This window comes from Hemitrygon akajei, unplaced genomic scaffold, assembly GCF_048418815.1.
Source record: "Hemitrygon akajei unplaced genomic scaffold, sHemAka1.3 Scf000080, whole genome shotgun sequence".
In the NCBI taxonomy this organism is placed as follows: domain Eukaryota; kingdom Metazoa; phylum Chordata; class Chondrichthyes; order Myliobatiformes; family Dasyatidae; genus Hemitrygon; species Hemitrygon akajei.
This window is the reverse complement of record NW_027331966.1, coordinates 1,908,933-1,925,074: the sequence shown is the minus strand read 5'-3', so window position 1 is coordinate 1,925,074 and position 16,142 is coordinate 1,908,933. Positions and strand designations below refer to the sequence as shown.

Genomic DNA, 16,142 nt, shown 5'->3' with positions numbered 1-16,142 from the left:
TTCCATATCATATTCAGGGTATTTCATCTTCAGATCAACAAGTAATTGCATTTGTTTACGCTACTGACAAGAAGGGCTATTTTATTAAAATGGAAAGATATTTCTTCCCCTACATTAATTGAATGGTTTTCTCAAGGAATGTTATGTCTTAGTTTGGAAAAACAAAGAAGTAGAACTTTTGATCCTCGATTCGAATTTGAGAGAAGATGTGGTTCATTTGCCAAATAGTATCATTTAATTTGAATTACTCTGTATGGTTTCCTTACAATTTTTTTTTATAAATACGAAATGGCGGTTGATGTTTCTTATTTTCATATTTAGATGATGGTCAAATGTGTGCAGTTAGTGGGTTTTTTCCCTTAGTTAGATAGGGTTCCTTTTTTTCCATATATATAATTTCCAATTTTATATTTTACGATCAGTTTTTATCAGCTTTATTAATTGCATACATATTAATCTATTGAAGTTTTGTATCATTGTATAGCTGTACAAGATTATGTAGCAATAAAAAAAGATTCTAAAAATGAAAAATGAAAATGACAAAACAATCACTGTAACAAAGCATTATGGCTGCAGAGAATGTGCAGTGAAGATAGACATATGGTGCAGGGTCACGTCGAGTTTACATTGTGAAGTCGAGTCCATTTTATCATTCATTTGGATTATAACCACAGACAGGAAACCGTCCTTGAGCCGGGTGGTTCGCGCTTTAAGGCTTTTGTATCTCTTCCCCGATGGGGGAGCGGGTTTGCAGCAAGAATGTCCAGGTTGTGAGGGTCTTTGAGTACATGGCCTGCTTTTCCGAGGCGGGGGAAGTGTAGGAAGAGTCCATGGAGGGGAGGCTTGTTTCTCTGATGTTCTCTGCAGTTCCTTGCAGTCATGGGCAGAGCAGTAGCCATACGAATGCGTGAAGTATCGATAAGAAGCTCAGAGACCTCGGCCTTCACCCTGTCGCTAGATCCTGGACTTCTTGTCAGATCGCCGGCAGTTGGTAAGAGTGGGCTCCGTCACCTCTGTCTCTCTGACCCTCAGCACATATACCCCACGGGGTGACTCCTTGCCCCCTCCTTTACTCTCTGTGCACCCATGACTTGTGTCGCCACCCACAGCTCCAATCTGCTAATTAAATTTGCTGACGACACTACACTGACTGGCCTGATCTCAAATAATAACGAGGCAGCCTACAGAGAAGAAGTCATCACCCCGACAAGAAAACAACCTCTCCCTCATTGTGACAAGAACAAAGGAGCTGGTTGTGGATTACAGGAGGAATGGAGACAGGGACCAAATTCAACATTTCCAAGTCTGTTATTGACACAAAAAGCACATTTTAATATTGATCATGGCACAATGTATTTTACATATTGTTAATGACATAAAAACATATTTATAGATTGTTACTGACAGAGAATCGTATAATTTGTGTTCCGTGTGTTATCTGAATGTACTTGCCAGTGATGCTGCCACAAGTCAGTGTTTCTCTGTACCTGTACCTTCCCGTACTTGTGCACTTGGCAATAAATTCAACAGGACCTGAGAAATCTCAGTGAGATTTGATTAGTGATGATCATCTTGGCAGCTCGGTAGGTCGAATGTATGAGACAGTACACTGTTAAATGCAAAACCCTGAACAGTGTTGATAATCAGAGGGATCTTAGACTCCAAGTTCATCGCTCCCTGAAAGAGACTGCACAGATTGATCGGGGTGTTAAGAAGGCACATGGCATGGTTGTCTTTATTAGTTGAAGCATTGAGTTCAAAAGTCAGGAAGTTGTGTTGCGGCTGTTACGAGCCTGCGGTCGTACTGTGACTGTTTCTTTAAGAGAGCCGGCGTGAGGAGGCGGGACTATGACGTCAGTCACAGGCTGACAGCGCTGACTGCACTGAACTATAAGAGAGAGAGAGAGAGAGAGAGAGAGAGAGAGAGAGAGGAGAGAGGAGAGAGAGAGAGAGAGAGAGAGAGGGAGGGAGAGAGAGAGAGAGAGAGAGAGAGAGAGAGAGAGAGAGAGAGAGAGAGAGAGAGAGAGAGAGAGAGAGAGAGAGAGAGAGAGAGAGAGAGAGAGAGAGAGAGAGGAAAGCTGATCACTTCAGTTAGTCGCAGCTGAGGACTGGAACTCTCCCTATGCCCACAAGAGTGGGTTGATCATCGGTACACGGAACCACAACGAATGTTGTGTGGCTGTCATTTCGTATAATCCATAGGAGTGGATTTTGGAATATTTTGTGTTAACCCACCCTGGATTACAAATATCTCTCACCCGTCATTTATTCCGTGGATTACTGAACTTTCCTACTTTACCATCTCAAGACTCTGAGCTTTGTTCCCTCAGGCTCGTTATCCTGGGAATTATATTTACACATATATACACTTAACACTGTCAACTTTCCTTTACTTCGTTAATTTACTACGTTATAAGTAGATACTAATAAACAGAGTGGTTTTAACATCAAAATCAGACTCCAGTGTGAACTCTATTGTTGTTGGCTCGTTTCTAAAACGTCACAGTTCGTAACAACAGTTTTATAAAACTAGTTAGACCACATCTGGAGTGTTTCATGCAGTTCTGGTCTCCCCCATTCTCGGAAGGTTGTCGGGGCTTTGGAGAGGGCGGGGAAGAGGTTTACCAGGATACTGCCTGGATTAGAGTGCACGAGCTATAACGAAAGGCTGGACAACAGTTCAGTTCAGTTCAGAAATGAAAACAGTTCAGTTTCCTTCTGTGGTTCCAGAGCAGAAAATCAGTCTGTCTAACATTTCCACACAATTAAAATGGGGAATTTGTTTATTATCATCACGTACTGAGCTACAGTGATAACTTTGCCTGACGTACCATCCACACAGATCGATACATTACAACAGTACATTGAGCTGATATACGACAGAACAATCACTGTAACAAAGCATTATGGCTGCAGAGAAAGTGCAGTGCAGATAGACATATGGTGCAGGGTCACGTCGAGTTACATTGTGAGGCCGAGTCCATTTTATCATTCATTTGGCTTCTACCACAGACAGAAAGCCGCCCTTGAGCTTGTCATTACTAAGAACTGCAGCTCTTCTTTTTTCTCACTTTCTCGTGGCACTAGACAGGGATGTCCATTAACCCCTTTATTATTTAATCTTGTATTGGAGCCTTTAGCTATAACACTACGTGAAGCTAAAAGTATTCTTGGTATCTCTATGAATGGAACCATACATAAGATTTCTCTTTATGCAGATGATCTTTTGGTTTTTATTTCAAGTCTTGAGGAATCAATTCCGAATTTGGAAGCACTTCAATATTTTGGTACATTTTCAGGATATAAACTTAACTTGAATAAAAGCGAATTGTTTCCATTAAATGTCCATGTTAGTATATATGATGGTATTCCTTTTAGAATTGTTAATACGTTTAGATATCTAGCTATTATAATTACTAAAAAATATAAAGATCTCTATAAAGCGAACGTAGTTCCTTTAATGGACTCCATGAAACAACTATTTTCTAGATGGAATCCATTTACTTTTTCTTTAATAGGTGGTATTCATGCTGTGAAAATGATGATTTTACCTAGATTTTTATATATTTTCGAAAATATACATATCTTTTTAACTAAAAAAAAATCGATCAAATTGACTCTCTTATTTCTTCCTTTATTTGGAACAATAAGAGACCAAGAATTAATAAGTATCATTTACACAAATCTAAAAAAGATGGTGGACTTCAACTTCCTAATTTAAGACTGTGAATTTAATTGGGCTGTGAGTATTAGACAATTATGTTTTTGGTTATATTGGCTTGGTAAGAGCCAAAAATCATTATGGGTTGATTTGAAATTAAAAGCTGTTAAACAACTTTATTTAACTTCAATTTTAGGAGCTCCATTACCTATACAGCTCTCTAAAATTCCAAATTTAACTCTTTACCCGGTTATTAAACAATCCCTACGGATTTGGGTACAGTTTCGTTTTTAAAAATTTTTTAAACAATTTAAGTTGTCTAGATTTTTATGTTGAAACTTTTCATTTAAACCTTCAACAACTGACCCTATTTTTCTCCTATGGAAAAATAAAGGGATCCAATCTTTTACAGATTTATTTTGTGATTGTCGACTGATGACCTTTGAAGAGTTATTTAACAAATTTTCTCTTGCTCATACACATTTTCAGCAATATGTTCAGTTTGGACATTTTTAACAGCAATATTTACCTAAGTTTCCATATTTCCATATTTTAAATTTAAAAGCTTTTGTTAATGGTTCTATTACCGGTATCTAAAACTTGATGATTGATTCTCGACAAGACTTTTTTAGATTAAATAAAAAAAGCTTGGGTGGATGACCTAAATTGTCAGATTTCTGATGATAGATGGAATAAAATTCTTAAACGGGTTAATAAATCATCTTTCTGTGCTCCTCATTCTCTTCTACAATTTAAAGTGGTTCATAGAGCTTACATTTCTAAACAGAAGCTGTCCAGTTTTTATCTGAATGTTTCTCTACTCTGTAATAAATGCAATTCTGCTGATGCCTCTTTAATTCATATGATTTGGTTTTGCCCTACAATTGAAAAGTTTTGGCGGGAAGTATTCCATACCTTTTCACAACTTTTTAGGGTCCAATTTGACCCAAATCCCCTTACTGCCTTGTTTGGTATACATATCTTTTTTACTAAAAAAATTTTCAATCAAATTGACTCTCTTATTTCTTCCTTTATTTGGAACAATAAGTGTTATGGACGGAAAGTTATCCGACCAAGCAGGACCGTGGTATCAGAGAAAATGTATCCGCGACAAGAATGAGACTAGACCACGGATCACAGGACTACACTTGTTTATTGGCAAAGTAAAATATTAGCATAAATGACACTTCATTGCGAAAAGCGGCTTAACTTAACTACCCACGCTGTGCAACTGCCCTTCTCCCGATACAGGCAATACTTATCAACGCGTACGCTGTGCAACTGCCCTTTTCCCGATATAAGCAATACTTATCAACGTGTGGTTAATCCCACTCCCACACGACTCATACGGGGCCAGGAACAGGTGTGATGAAGTACCCACGCCAGCGAACGCGGTCTTCACCTGGGATGTTTCGTCCCCAACTGGGGTTCCTTCTGGTCTTGCTAGTTGTTGTCCTTCTCCACGGACTGCATGTCGTCCTCTCTCTGTCTACCTGCTTGTCTTCTCTCTCTCTCCTCTCCTCTGCTTCTCTTCTCTCTCTCTCTCTCCTGCTTCTCACCTCACAGCCCCTGGCCCCTTTCTATATCCCCTTAGAACAATGAGAGCAATTAATATCTTCTTAAAACAATGACATAATAACGTCCTGTACAATGCCCCTGAACAATGAGAGCAATTAATATCTTAACATACTGACGTCCTGTACAGTGCCCCTACATGCCTACACGGTACAGTTACCACAGGACAATTTAGGACGCGTTACGGTTGACGAGCTGGGACCGATTGCATTGTTACGTTTCCTGTCCCGACGCCATCCATCCTGCTACATTGACAACCCACTACCCCACCAAATACCACCTGCTCAGTGGGAGCTTATAGCAACCCATTAACCTCTCAAGTCCCACAGTCTTTTCCTACAATACACTCCACCCCTCGGTCCCATCTCGTCAACGGCGGCGAGGGGTTACACAGCGTTGAATAACCTGCTTAATCACAAAAACACATAAAGCCACAAAAATTATGAACAGAATAACAAACACAAACCATTGTACAATAGTATGTCCCCAATCACCAAATAAATCTGCAAACCAAGAGAAAGGCCCACCCTCGTGCGGTTGCTTATCCCGCTCAATATCTGCGCTTACTTTATGCAGATTGGCCACAGCCTCGCGTACATGATGTATTAAGTTAGTGACATTTTCCGTGACGTCCGGTATGTAGGTGCAGCACTCAGCGCCGATCACAGCGCAGGTACCGCCCTCCTTAGCTAGCAGAAAATCTAAAGCTATCCTGTTTTGCAAGGCTACTGTTCTGATGGCAACCACCTCGGACGTCAAGGCATCAACCGCACCAGTTGTTTCCACCAATCCCTTGGCCGTTTCATTAGCAATAGACTCTACTAAATCATATAATTTGTCTACTTCTCGCGAAACTTTAACTACCCCATACCCGGGAATAATAGCCCCGAAAAATAGCTCAGCAGCACTCAGCCCCCTACGGACCCGGGCAGACTGATGATCTCGCAGTCTGGTCACATGGTGTAAGTAGGGGACTGCGTAAGCCAAATAGCAGCAACCGTTCCACAGATAGGGTAACCAGGGGTAGGCCGTATCACCACAGATCCAATACGTACCATTCAAAGCCCCTTTTCCCCCATGTACCCTACCTGTGGTATGGGTCGTGGTTCCGTTACAGTAACTGTTACCAACCCTAATCCCCCTACGCGTACGCCTGCACACACAGTCCCGACCTATTATCCCGGCCGCGACCGGGAAGGTCGGCGGGGCACTCCCTTTATCATAAGCGGGAATGTACCACCCCGTAAACAGGTGCTGGTACAGCGGTAAGTTGGTAACATTATCTGAGGGCGGATCTACTTCCCCCGTGTTGTTATTAAACCGTACCCACGCCCAATATTCCTCCCTACGGAAAGGGAGTTGTATCATAGGCACCCCCGCATCGCTATCCAGGGGGCCCGTGCTGCATACCCAACACTTAGTTAGGTTCAATCGACGGGCGTATTCATGACTCATTCGCAAAAACATATTATTTCGGAAGACGGAGGGAAGAAGGGGAGGGGAATCTCGCCGCCGACGGGACAGATAGATTCCCATCCGCTTACCATATAACGGGGCACACCCGCCCGCCAGCTTACAGACGGCGGACTGGTTCCGGCCATGGGGACATGATAGGGCAAATCCAGGAACACCGTCTGGGATATGGTGATTAATTACTTCCCCACCGTCTTTAACAATAACTCGATACCAATTACAAGTTAACCGGTCAACCCTCCATCCACTCGCATGACACATGCAGCTGTCACCGACGGGTAAGTGTAGCTGGTCGGTGCCATCATCACAAAACCAGATACGAGAACTGGTACTGGATCCGAGAAGAAGGAGGGTCAGCAGGCCGTACAAGAGCATCATCAAAGTCCTGAAAACAGACAATCATTCGCGGTTAGTCAGGCGTTCTGTATTTAAACATTCCACCCGATCGTGCCCTTCCACAGCCACCCAACGGGTGTTCCCCTGGGCCACAGCAATTATCTCCCCCGGGAGGCGTTCACCTGTAGGATAACGGACCCATACCTGCTGTCCTACAACAGGCACCATTTTTTCTTCCTCGTCTTCCTCAATGTCAATGCCAACCTGGTTACCATCAGGGGGAAACAGGCGCTCTAACGGGGTGCCCCCCTTCCCCACTCGTTGGTTTAACCGGTCTACTGCTTGTTGCAGCACAATACACCAGCCCTTAAGTGTATGGCTGGGAGTCAACAACCGGATCTGCTCCTTTAGCAGGCCGTTCATCCTCTCCACTAGTCCTGAGGCTTGTGGATAATAAGGTATGTGAAACACCCAGTATACCCCATGGGCTACTGCCCAGTCGGCTACTTGTCCTCCGGTGAAATGGGACCCATTATCTGATTGTATTTCTTCCGGGATACCGTAGTGGGATATCAAGTAGTCAAGTCCGGCCACGGTGGAGTCTTGATCCGCTCTGGCACTGGGGCGGGCCAACACCACCCCTGAATATGTGTCTACCATGACCAAACAATACTTCTTCCCCCGACATTCAGGCATGGGGCCAATATAGTCCACTTGCCATACCCGGGCGGGGGCTTTTCCACGTTTTATTGCAGCAGGAGGGCCTTGCATCACCCGACGGGGTTTTACCTCCTGGCAGGTAGGACAAGTATGCACCAGCTCCTTTACCGTGTCACCTGTTAGAGCAATCCCATGCCGCTGAGCCCACTCCCGAGTACCCTTTTCTCCCCTATGTCCACTCTGTTCATGGGCCCAGCGACCCAGAGCCAGCACGTCCATCTTTCGGATCGCGGCTAACAGGTCTACATGCTCATTATGAGCTGCCGTTTCAGTGGGCCGCTTATCATGGGCATCCACATGCCATACTGTTATGGTCCGTGTCAGCGCAGCTGCCCACAACTTCTTCCATAACTCCTGTCCCCATATGGGCTTACCGTGCACTGTCCAGCCGTTCCGTTCCCAATCAGGCATCCACACGGTCAGTCCATTGGCTACGGCCCACGAATCTGTATATAAATACACAGCAGTGTCCACAGCACTAGGACCCATAGCATCAGATTCTACATTACTGTGATCCAGGGGCAAAGTGACTGCCACCAATTCAGCGAGCTGGCTGGAGCCGGCCGTACCCTCTTCAGTAAGCTCGGTCCCAGAACTAGGATGATAAGCGGCAGCCCGCCACCGCGGCACGCCGGACACCCATTTACTTGATCCGTCGGTGAACCAAGCATGTTTCTTTTCTTCGTTGGTTAGCTCTTCAAAGGGCCGCCCCCACTTCACGGGTGAGGTAGGTAATACATCGATCTTCTCAGCGACTGGTTTCGGCTCCAACGGCTGCTCGGCTACCAGCTCGTGTATGCGACTTACTCCGTCAGGTCCCTTGGTAGCTCGATCTTGAATGTACCACTTCCACTTAACGATGGAGGACTGTTGAGCTCGCCCTTGCTTTAAGTTGGCGGAATCCGATAGGATCCAGTTCATGATGGGGAGGCTAGGTCGAAGAACAATAGGTGCGTCTCCAGTCATCCGCTCCGTTTCAATCAGCGCCCAGTAACAGGCCAGAAGTTGTCGCTCAAAAGCGGTGTACCGTGTTGCAGCATCTGACATCTTCCTCGACCAAAAGCCCAGAGGAACTCGCCGTCCTGCTTGTTTTTGCCACATGCTCCAGTGAGCCGCATCCACATCGGCGGTCACCTGCAGTTCAAACGGTACACCAGGTACCCTTGGAGACAAAGGTAGCGCTTGTTGTACAGCTAACTTAGCATCTTCAAACGACTTCTGTTGTTCTTCGCCCCACTCAAAGGGGGCCTTTTTTCGGGTGACCACATAGAGAGGGCGCAGGAGGCCGGACAGGTGCGGAATATGCCTCCGCCAGTAACCTAGCAACCCAAGGAATCGTTGCGTGTCTGTCTTGTTAGAGGGGGTGGCAATATTAATTATTTTCTGCCGCACCTTTTCCGGAATGACTTGCTCTCCCGCATGCCACTGAATGCCCAGGAACACGACTGACTGACTTGGTCCCTGGACTTTAGCGGGGTTAACCGCCCAGCCCCGTTGTGTGAGGTATGCGGTTAGGGATTCCAGGGCCTCTTGTACTGTGTCCATATCACAGCCCTGAACCATAATATCATCAATATAATGGTGTATAATAATACTAGGTATGGTGGTGAATTCTGCCAGGTCTCGGGCTATCAATCCATGGCATACGGTGGGAGAGTGGAGATAACCCTGAGGTAGTCGGGTAAATGTATACTGTCGCCCCTTCCAAGTGAAGGCAAATTGATCCTGCGATTCGGGGCTAATAGGAATACTAAAGAAGGCATTGGCCAGGTCAATCACAGCATACCAACTCCCGTTCTCCTGCGCGGCGATATTTTCAATAATAGTTACTATGTCCGGAACGGCCGCCGCCAATGGGGGGGCCGCTCTATTCAGCCGGCGGTAATCGACCGTCATTCGCCACGAGCCGTCTGGCTTCTGTACTGGCCATATTGGGCTATTAAACGGGGAAGTGGCTGGTCGCACGATGCCTTCCTGGACCAAAGCCTGTACCGTCTCGGTTATGGCATCATGCCCCCCTGGGATGCGGTATTGGGGAACACTGACCGGAGAGAGAGGAGCGGGGATGTGGACCGGTTCCCACCTTGCCTTTCCCACAATTACTCTGGTAGCCCTTATCCCAAAAGTGAACGCACCCCTTGTGGTTTGTAGCTGTAACCCTCTTAAGATGTTCATACCCAGTATACATTCTTCCGTGGGAGCCACCAGTACCCGCCGCACCACCGGGGTATGATTGCCAATAGTAAGGCGGACCGAAATCTCTCGGGCCCGCGTCAGAGCTCCTCCCATACCCTCAATGTGGTACGGTGGTCCTTTCCACTTATCTGGATTGCCCGGTATTACCGTATGTTCAGCCCCAGTATCAACCAAGGCTAGATGGCGCTGGTCATTCCCCTTACCCCAGTGGACTATTACAGGTATATAAGGCCGGGGGTCACCCTTTGTCCACTCTGTGGTGATGCGATACACCAGGGCGACCCCGCCAACCTCCTATTCTTTACATAGCACTGGTGCCTTCCATTTAGCCGCCTCCTCCTGCAATGTTTTACGCACCAGCTGTTGCACATCGTCCAAGCTGGGATAAAGGGAAGGGGACGACTTGCTCACATCATTACTCTTCAGACCCTGTCCTCCCTCCACCTTTCCCTTCACTTTGGTCTTATACAATGCATGCAGGACAGAGGTGGGCTTACCATCTATTTCTTCCTTACGGACACCTGCCTGCAACAGTGAGAGGAACAGTTCTCGCCTACTCGGTCCTGGCGGTCCCTCTTTCTTCTGCCGATCCGTAGACACGGGCCGAGCCCGGCTACGGGGGGTGGCTATTTCAGACAAAGTCTGCAGGGCCCCTATAACACGGGCGATAGGGCTCCTGATCAAGGGTCCCGTCATTGATAATACAACTCCCCGTAATGCGGGAGCCGCTGAGCGGACCAGGCGGGTCTGCATACCGGCGGTGAAGAGTTCATCCTCTGGTCCTCCCCCATGGGCCCACTGGGCCAGCCGATGGGCATATAGGGCAGCCGCCAGGGCTTGCTGCCGCAGCACCTGTGCTCCTTCCTCCCCCGTCTCCCAATCCGCAACTTTATGGTCCCAATCCATAGCGGAAGGGAAGACTCTATGGGCGGCTGCAGTAATCGTATAGAACAAATAATCAGTGTCGACGCTCCGACCCCGCAACTCTTGATTAAGGCGAGGGTCTGTGGCTAACGTCCCCATACCTACCAACTCCTCCGGGGTTAGATAGATATGCCCCCCTCCTTCTTCCCATATCCGTAATAACCAAGCCGCCAAAGGTTCCGATGGTTTCTGCCGGAACCTCTGGCCCATCCCGGACAATTCCTTCATGGTGTAATCCTTATATTGTACCTGCCTTCGGCCCGCGTTTGGGGCCTCCCCCGGTCTTACCCGCGCATCGCCCTCGGCCTGAGCATAGTCAGAATCAAAATCGTTTCCCTCCGCCTCACCCTGGGGGGTAGGATAAGTATACGTGGTGACCATTGCCGGCCGGGCTTGGGCTTGGACTTGGGCGGTATCCTCTCCCGGGCCAGGGCCCGAGAACGGTGGGTAAGATGGTTGGTCCGGATATCGGTCGTCATCATCATACCAGATATCACCATCCCAGGTATCAATGTCATCCCCTTTTGCTAACACTGCCCTTACTCGGGCGGGATCCGGGGCCATAGATCCCTTTTGCTTATACAACTGGTGTTTCAGTTGGAGGGCCCTACATGCCAATTTGACCCCCGTTTCTTCCAGCTCAGAAGCCCGATTTTGACTGGTGCGCACTACTTCGCCCATCATAGCACACCTCTGTTGCATGGCTTCAACTTCCTCCCTTAATTCACCCAATTCCTTCTTCTTAGCAGATAATACCCCTGATTGATGCCTCAGGGCTGTGGCCAGCAGCCAAAAAGCATCCGCCAGGGACCCCTTTTGTTTCGGAAAATTCAGCTCTCGCAATAACCGTGCCACACTTTCCCCGATAGGGGTTTCCCGTGGTAGCAGGCGATCCTCCCAACTGAGAGGAGAGCCCAACTGAGACAATGTATTTGCCAGCATCCCGAACCCGGCCGAATTATCCGTCCAGCCGGGAATAAGGAACTGTTCGGGAGTGGCCTCCTTCTTGCGGCGGAACAAATTCATCCTGAAACCCTGCTCGCAGCGCCAATTGTTATGGACGGAAAGTTATCCGACCAAGCAGGACCGTGGTATCAGAGAAAATGTATCCGCGACAAGAATGAGACTAGACCACGGATCACAGGACTACACTTGTTTATTGGCAAAGTAAAATATTAGCATAAATGACACTTCATTGCGAAAAGCGGCTTAACTTAACTACCCACGCTGTGCAACTGCCCTTCTCCCGATACAGGCAATACTTATCAACGCGTACGCTGTGCAACTGCCCTTTTCCCGATATAAGCAATACTTATCAACGTGTGGTTAATCCCACTCCCACACGACTCATACGGGGCCAGGAACAGGTGTGATGAAGCACCCACGCCAGCGAACGCGGTCTTCACCTGGGATGTTTCGTCCCCACCTGGGGTTCCTTCTGGTCTTGCTAGTTGTTGTCCTTCTCCACGGACTGCATGTCGTCCTCTCTCTGTCTACCTGCTTGTCTTCTCTCTCTCTCCTCTCCTCTGCTTCTCTTCTCTCTCTCTCTCTCTCCTGCTTCTCACCTCACAGCCCCTGGCCCCTTTCTATATCCCCTTAGAACAATGAGAGCAATTAATATCTTCTTAAAACAATGACATAATAACGTCCTGTACAATGCCCCTGAACAATGAGAGCAATTAATATCTTAACATACTGACGTCCAGTACAGTGCCCCTACATGCCTACACGGTACAGTTACCACAGGACAATTTAGGACGCGTTACGGTTGACGAGCTGGGACCGATTGCATTGTTACGTTTCCTGTCCCGACGCCATCCATCCTGCTACATTGACAACCCACTACCCCACCAAATACCACCTGCTCAGTGGGAGCTTATAGCAACCCATTAACCTCTCAAGTCCCACAGTCTTTTCCTACAATACAATAAGAGACCAAGAATTAATAAGTATCATTTACAAAAATCTAAAAAAAGATGGTGGACTTGCACTTTCTAATTTAAGACTGTATTATTGGGCTGTGAATATTAGACAATTATGTTTTTGGTTATATTGGCTTGATAAGAACCAAAAAACATTATGGGGTGATTTGGAATTAAAAGCTGTTAAACAATTTCATTTAACTTCAATATTAGGAGCTCCATTACCTTTACAGCTCTCTAAAATTCCAAATTTATATCTTTACCCGTTTATTAAACAATCCCGACCGATTTGGGTTCAGTTTCGTAATTTTAAAAAATTTGAAACAATTTAGTTGTCCAGTTTTTTTGTATCGAAACATTTCATTTAAACCTTCAACAACTGTCCCCATTTTTCTCCTATGGAAAAATAAAGGGATCCATTCTTTTACAGATTTATTTTGTGATGGTCGATTGATGACCTTTGAAGAGTTAATTAACAAATTTTCTCTCAGTCATACACATTTTTTTGCAATATGTTCAGATTCGACATTTTTTACAACAATGTTTACCTAAGTTTCCATATTTACAAGAATCTGATTTGTTCAATACCATTTTGAAATTGAATCCCTTCGAGAAAGTTTCCATTAGCAGAATGTATAACTTATTTTTGTTACAAAAAGCGAACCCATCACTAAAGATAGTTCTTTAGATCGGCCATAGTGGGGTGTGTCAGGAATAGACAGGAGGAGGAGTATAGGAAACTGATACAGGACTTTGTGATATGGTGCAACTCAAACTACCTGCGTCTCAATATCACCAAGACCAAGGAGATGGTGGTGGACTTTAGGAGATCTAGGTCTCATATGGAGCCAGTGATCATTAATGGAGAATGTGTGGAGCAGGTTAAGACCTACAAGTATCTGGGAGTACAGTTAGACGAGAAGCTAGACTGGACTGCCAACACAGATGCCTTGTGCAGGAAGGCACAGAGTCGACTGTACTTCCTTAGAAGGTTGGCGTCATTCAATGTCTGTAGTGAGATGCTGAAGATGTTCTATAGGTCAGTTGTGGAGAGCGCCCTCTTCTTTGTGGTGGCGTGTTGGGGAGGCAGCATTAAGAAGAGGGACGCCTCACGTCTTAATAAGCTGGTAAGGAAGGCGGGCTCTGTCGTGGGCAAAGTACTGGAGAGTTTAACATCGGGAGCTGAGCGAAGGGCGCTGAGTAGGCTACGGTCAATTATGGAAAACCCTGAACATCCTCTACATAGCACCATCCAGAGACAGAGAAGCAGTTTCAGCGACAGGTTGCTATCGATGCAATGCTCCTCAGACAGGATGAAGAGGTCAATACTCCCCAATGCCATTAGGCTTTACAATTCAACCGCCAGGACTTAAGAACTTTTTAAAAGCTATTATTAATGCTTTTTGAGATAGTGATTTAGATGCATATCATAATTTTTACTGAGTTAAGTATTGTATGTAATTAGTTTTGCTACAACAAGTGTATGGGACATTGGAAAAAAATGTTGAATTTCCCCATGGGGATGAATAAAGTATCTATCTATCTATCTATCTATCTATCTATCTATCTATCTATCTATCTATCTATCTATCTATCTATCTATCTATCTATCTATCTATCTATCTATCTAGATTAAACAAGATTGGGAAAGAGTACTTAATATGGCCTTTGTTAATGAAGATTGGCTTCGAGTTTTGAAAAACGGAAATTCTTCTTCTATATGTGCCAATTCAATTTAAAATTGTTCACCGTTATTATTTAACAATAATTATTTATATTATTAACTATCTAAAATATTTCTAGTATTGACAAATGCTGTGATATATATAAAACTGAAGTTGCTACATTGTCACATATGTTCTGGTCATGTTCATCATTAAAATCGTTTTGGAAGTCTTTATTTTCAACAAGTTCTAAAGCTCTGAAAATTAATTTACTACCTAATAGGTTGACTGTTCTATTTGGAATAGCTTCACATCAGATTCAGGGTATTTCATCTTCAGATCAACAAGTAATTGCATTTGTTACGCTACTGACAAGAAGGGCTATTTTATTAAAATGGAAAGATTTTTCTTCCCCTACATTAATTGAATGGTTTTCTCAAGGAATGTTATGTCTTAGTTTGAAAAAATTAGTAGAACTTTTGATCCTCGATTCGATTTTGAGAGAAGATGGGGTTCTTTGCTAAATATTATCATTTAATTTGAATTATGCTATATGGTTTCCTTCCAATTTAATTTTTCTATAAATATGAAATGGCGGTTAATGATTCTATTTTTATATTTAGATGATGGTTAAACGTATTGCTCCGGGGGGTTGATTCCTAATGGTTTTTTTCCCTTTTTTGTAGTTAGTGGGTTTCTCCCCCTAGTTAGATGGGGTTCCTTTTCCCTTCTTTTTCCTATATATATTTTCCATATTCATATTTTACGATTAGTTTTTTTCTTCAGCTTTATTAATTTTATACATATTAATCTATTGAAGTCTTGTTTCATTCTATAGCTGTAGAAGATTATGTACCAGTAAAAAGATTCTAAAAATAAAAATGACAAAACAACAATGTAAGAAAGCATTATAGCTGCAGAGATAGCGCAGTGCAGATAGACATATGGTGCAGGGTCACGTCGAGTTACATTGTGAGGTCGAGTCCATTTTATCATTCATTTGGCTTATAACCACAGACAGGAAGCCGTCCTTGAGCCGGGTGGTTCGCGCTTTAAGGCTTTTGTATCTCTTCCCGGATGGGGGAGCGGGTTTGCAGCAAGAATGTCCAGGTTGTGAGGATCTTTGAGTACATGGCCTGCTTTTCCGAGGCAGGGGAAGTGTAGGAAGAGTCCATGGAGGGGAGGCTTGTTTCTCTGATGTTCTCTGCAGTTCCTTGCAGTCATGGGCAGAGCAGTAGCCATACGAAGGCGTGACGTATCGACAAGAAGCTCAGAGACCTCGGCCTTCATCCTGCCTTGTGTAGCTGGATCCTGGACTTCCTGTCAGATCGCCGGCAGGTGGTAAGTATGGGCTCGCGCACCTCTCTCTCTCTCTCTGACCCTCAGCACACATACCCCACAGGGTTGGCTTCTTGCCCCTTACTTTACTCTGTGCACCCATGACTTGTGTCGCCACCCAGAGCTCCAATCTGCTAATTAAATTTGCTGACGACACTACACTGACTGTCTTAATCTCAAATAATAACGAGACAGCCGACAGAGAAGAAGTCATCACCCCGACACAGTGGTGTCAAGAAAACAACCTCTCCCTCATTGTGACAAAAACACAGGAGCTGGTTGTGGATTACAGGAGGAATGGAGACAGGTATCAAATTCAACATTTCCAAGTCT

At 45.1% G+C, this 16,142-nt stretch overlaps 2 protein-coding genes across 2 annotated transcripts in view; one reads left to right on the top strand and one right to left on the bottom strand.

Moving 5' to 3' along the window:
- Positions 1 to 16,142, top strand: part of LOC140722565 (NACHT, LRR and PYD domains-containing protein 3-like) — an 883,504-nt gene that overhangs the window by 708,669 nt on the left and 158,693 nt on the right. The gene's annotated exons all lie outside the window — the stretch shown is intronic.
- On the bottom strand, positions 7,109 to 11,911 carry LOC140722558 (uncharacterized). Its single transcript, XM_073037261.1, has 2 exons — positions 10,319 to 11,911; positions 7,109 to 10,255 (listed from the first exon to the last, which is right to left on the bottom strand). The coding sequence occupies exons 1-2, from the start codon at positions 11,909 to 11,911 to the stop codon at positions 7,109 to 7,111; spliced, it is 4,740 nt and encodes a 1,579-aa protein (XP_072893362.1).

Excerpts from the sequence above, each read along its gene's own strand:
- LOC140722558 (XM_073037261.1), bottom strand. The coding sequence starts at position 11,911 with ATGAATTTGTTCCGCCGCAAGAAGGAGGCCACTCCCGAACAGTTCCTT. Across the intron at positions 10,256-10,318 it reads TGGACGATGTGCAACAGCTG|GAGGTTGGCGGGGTCGCCCT; the intron begins GTGCGTAAAACA and ends TGTAAAGAATAG.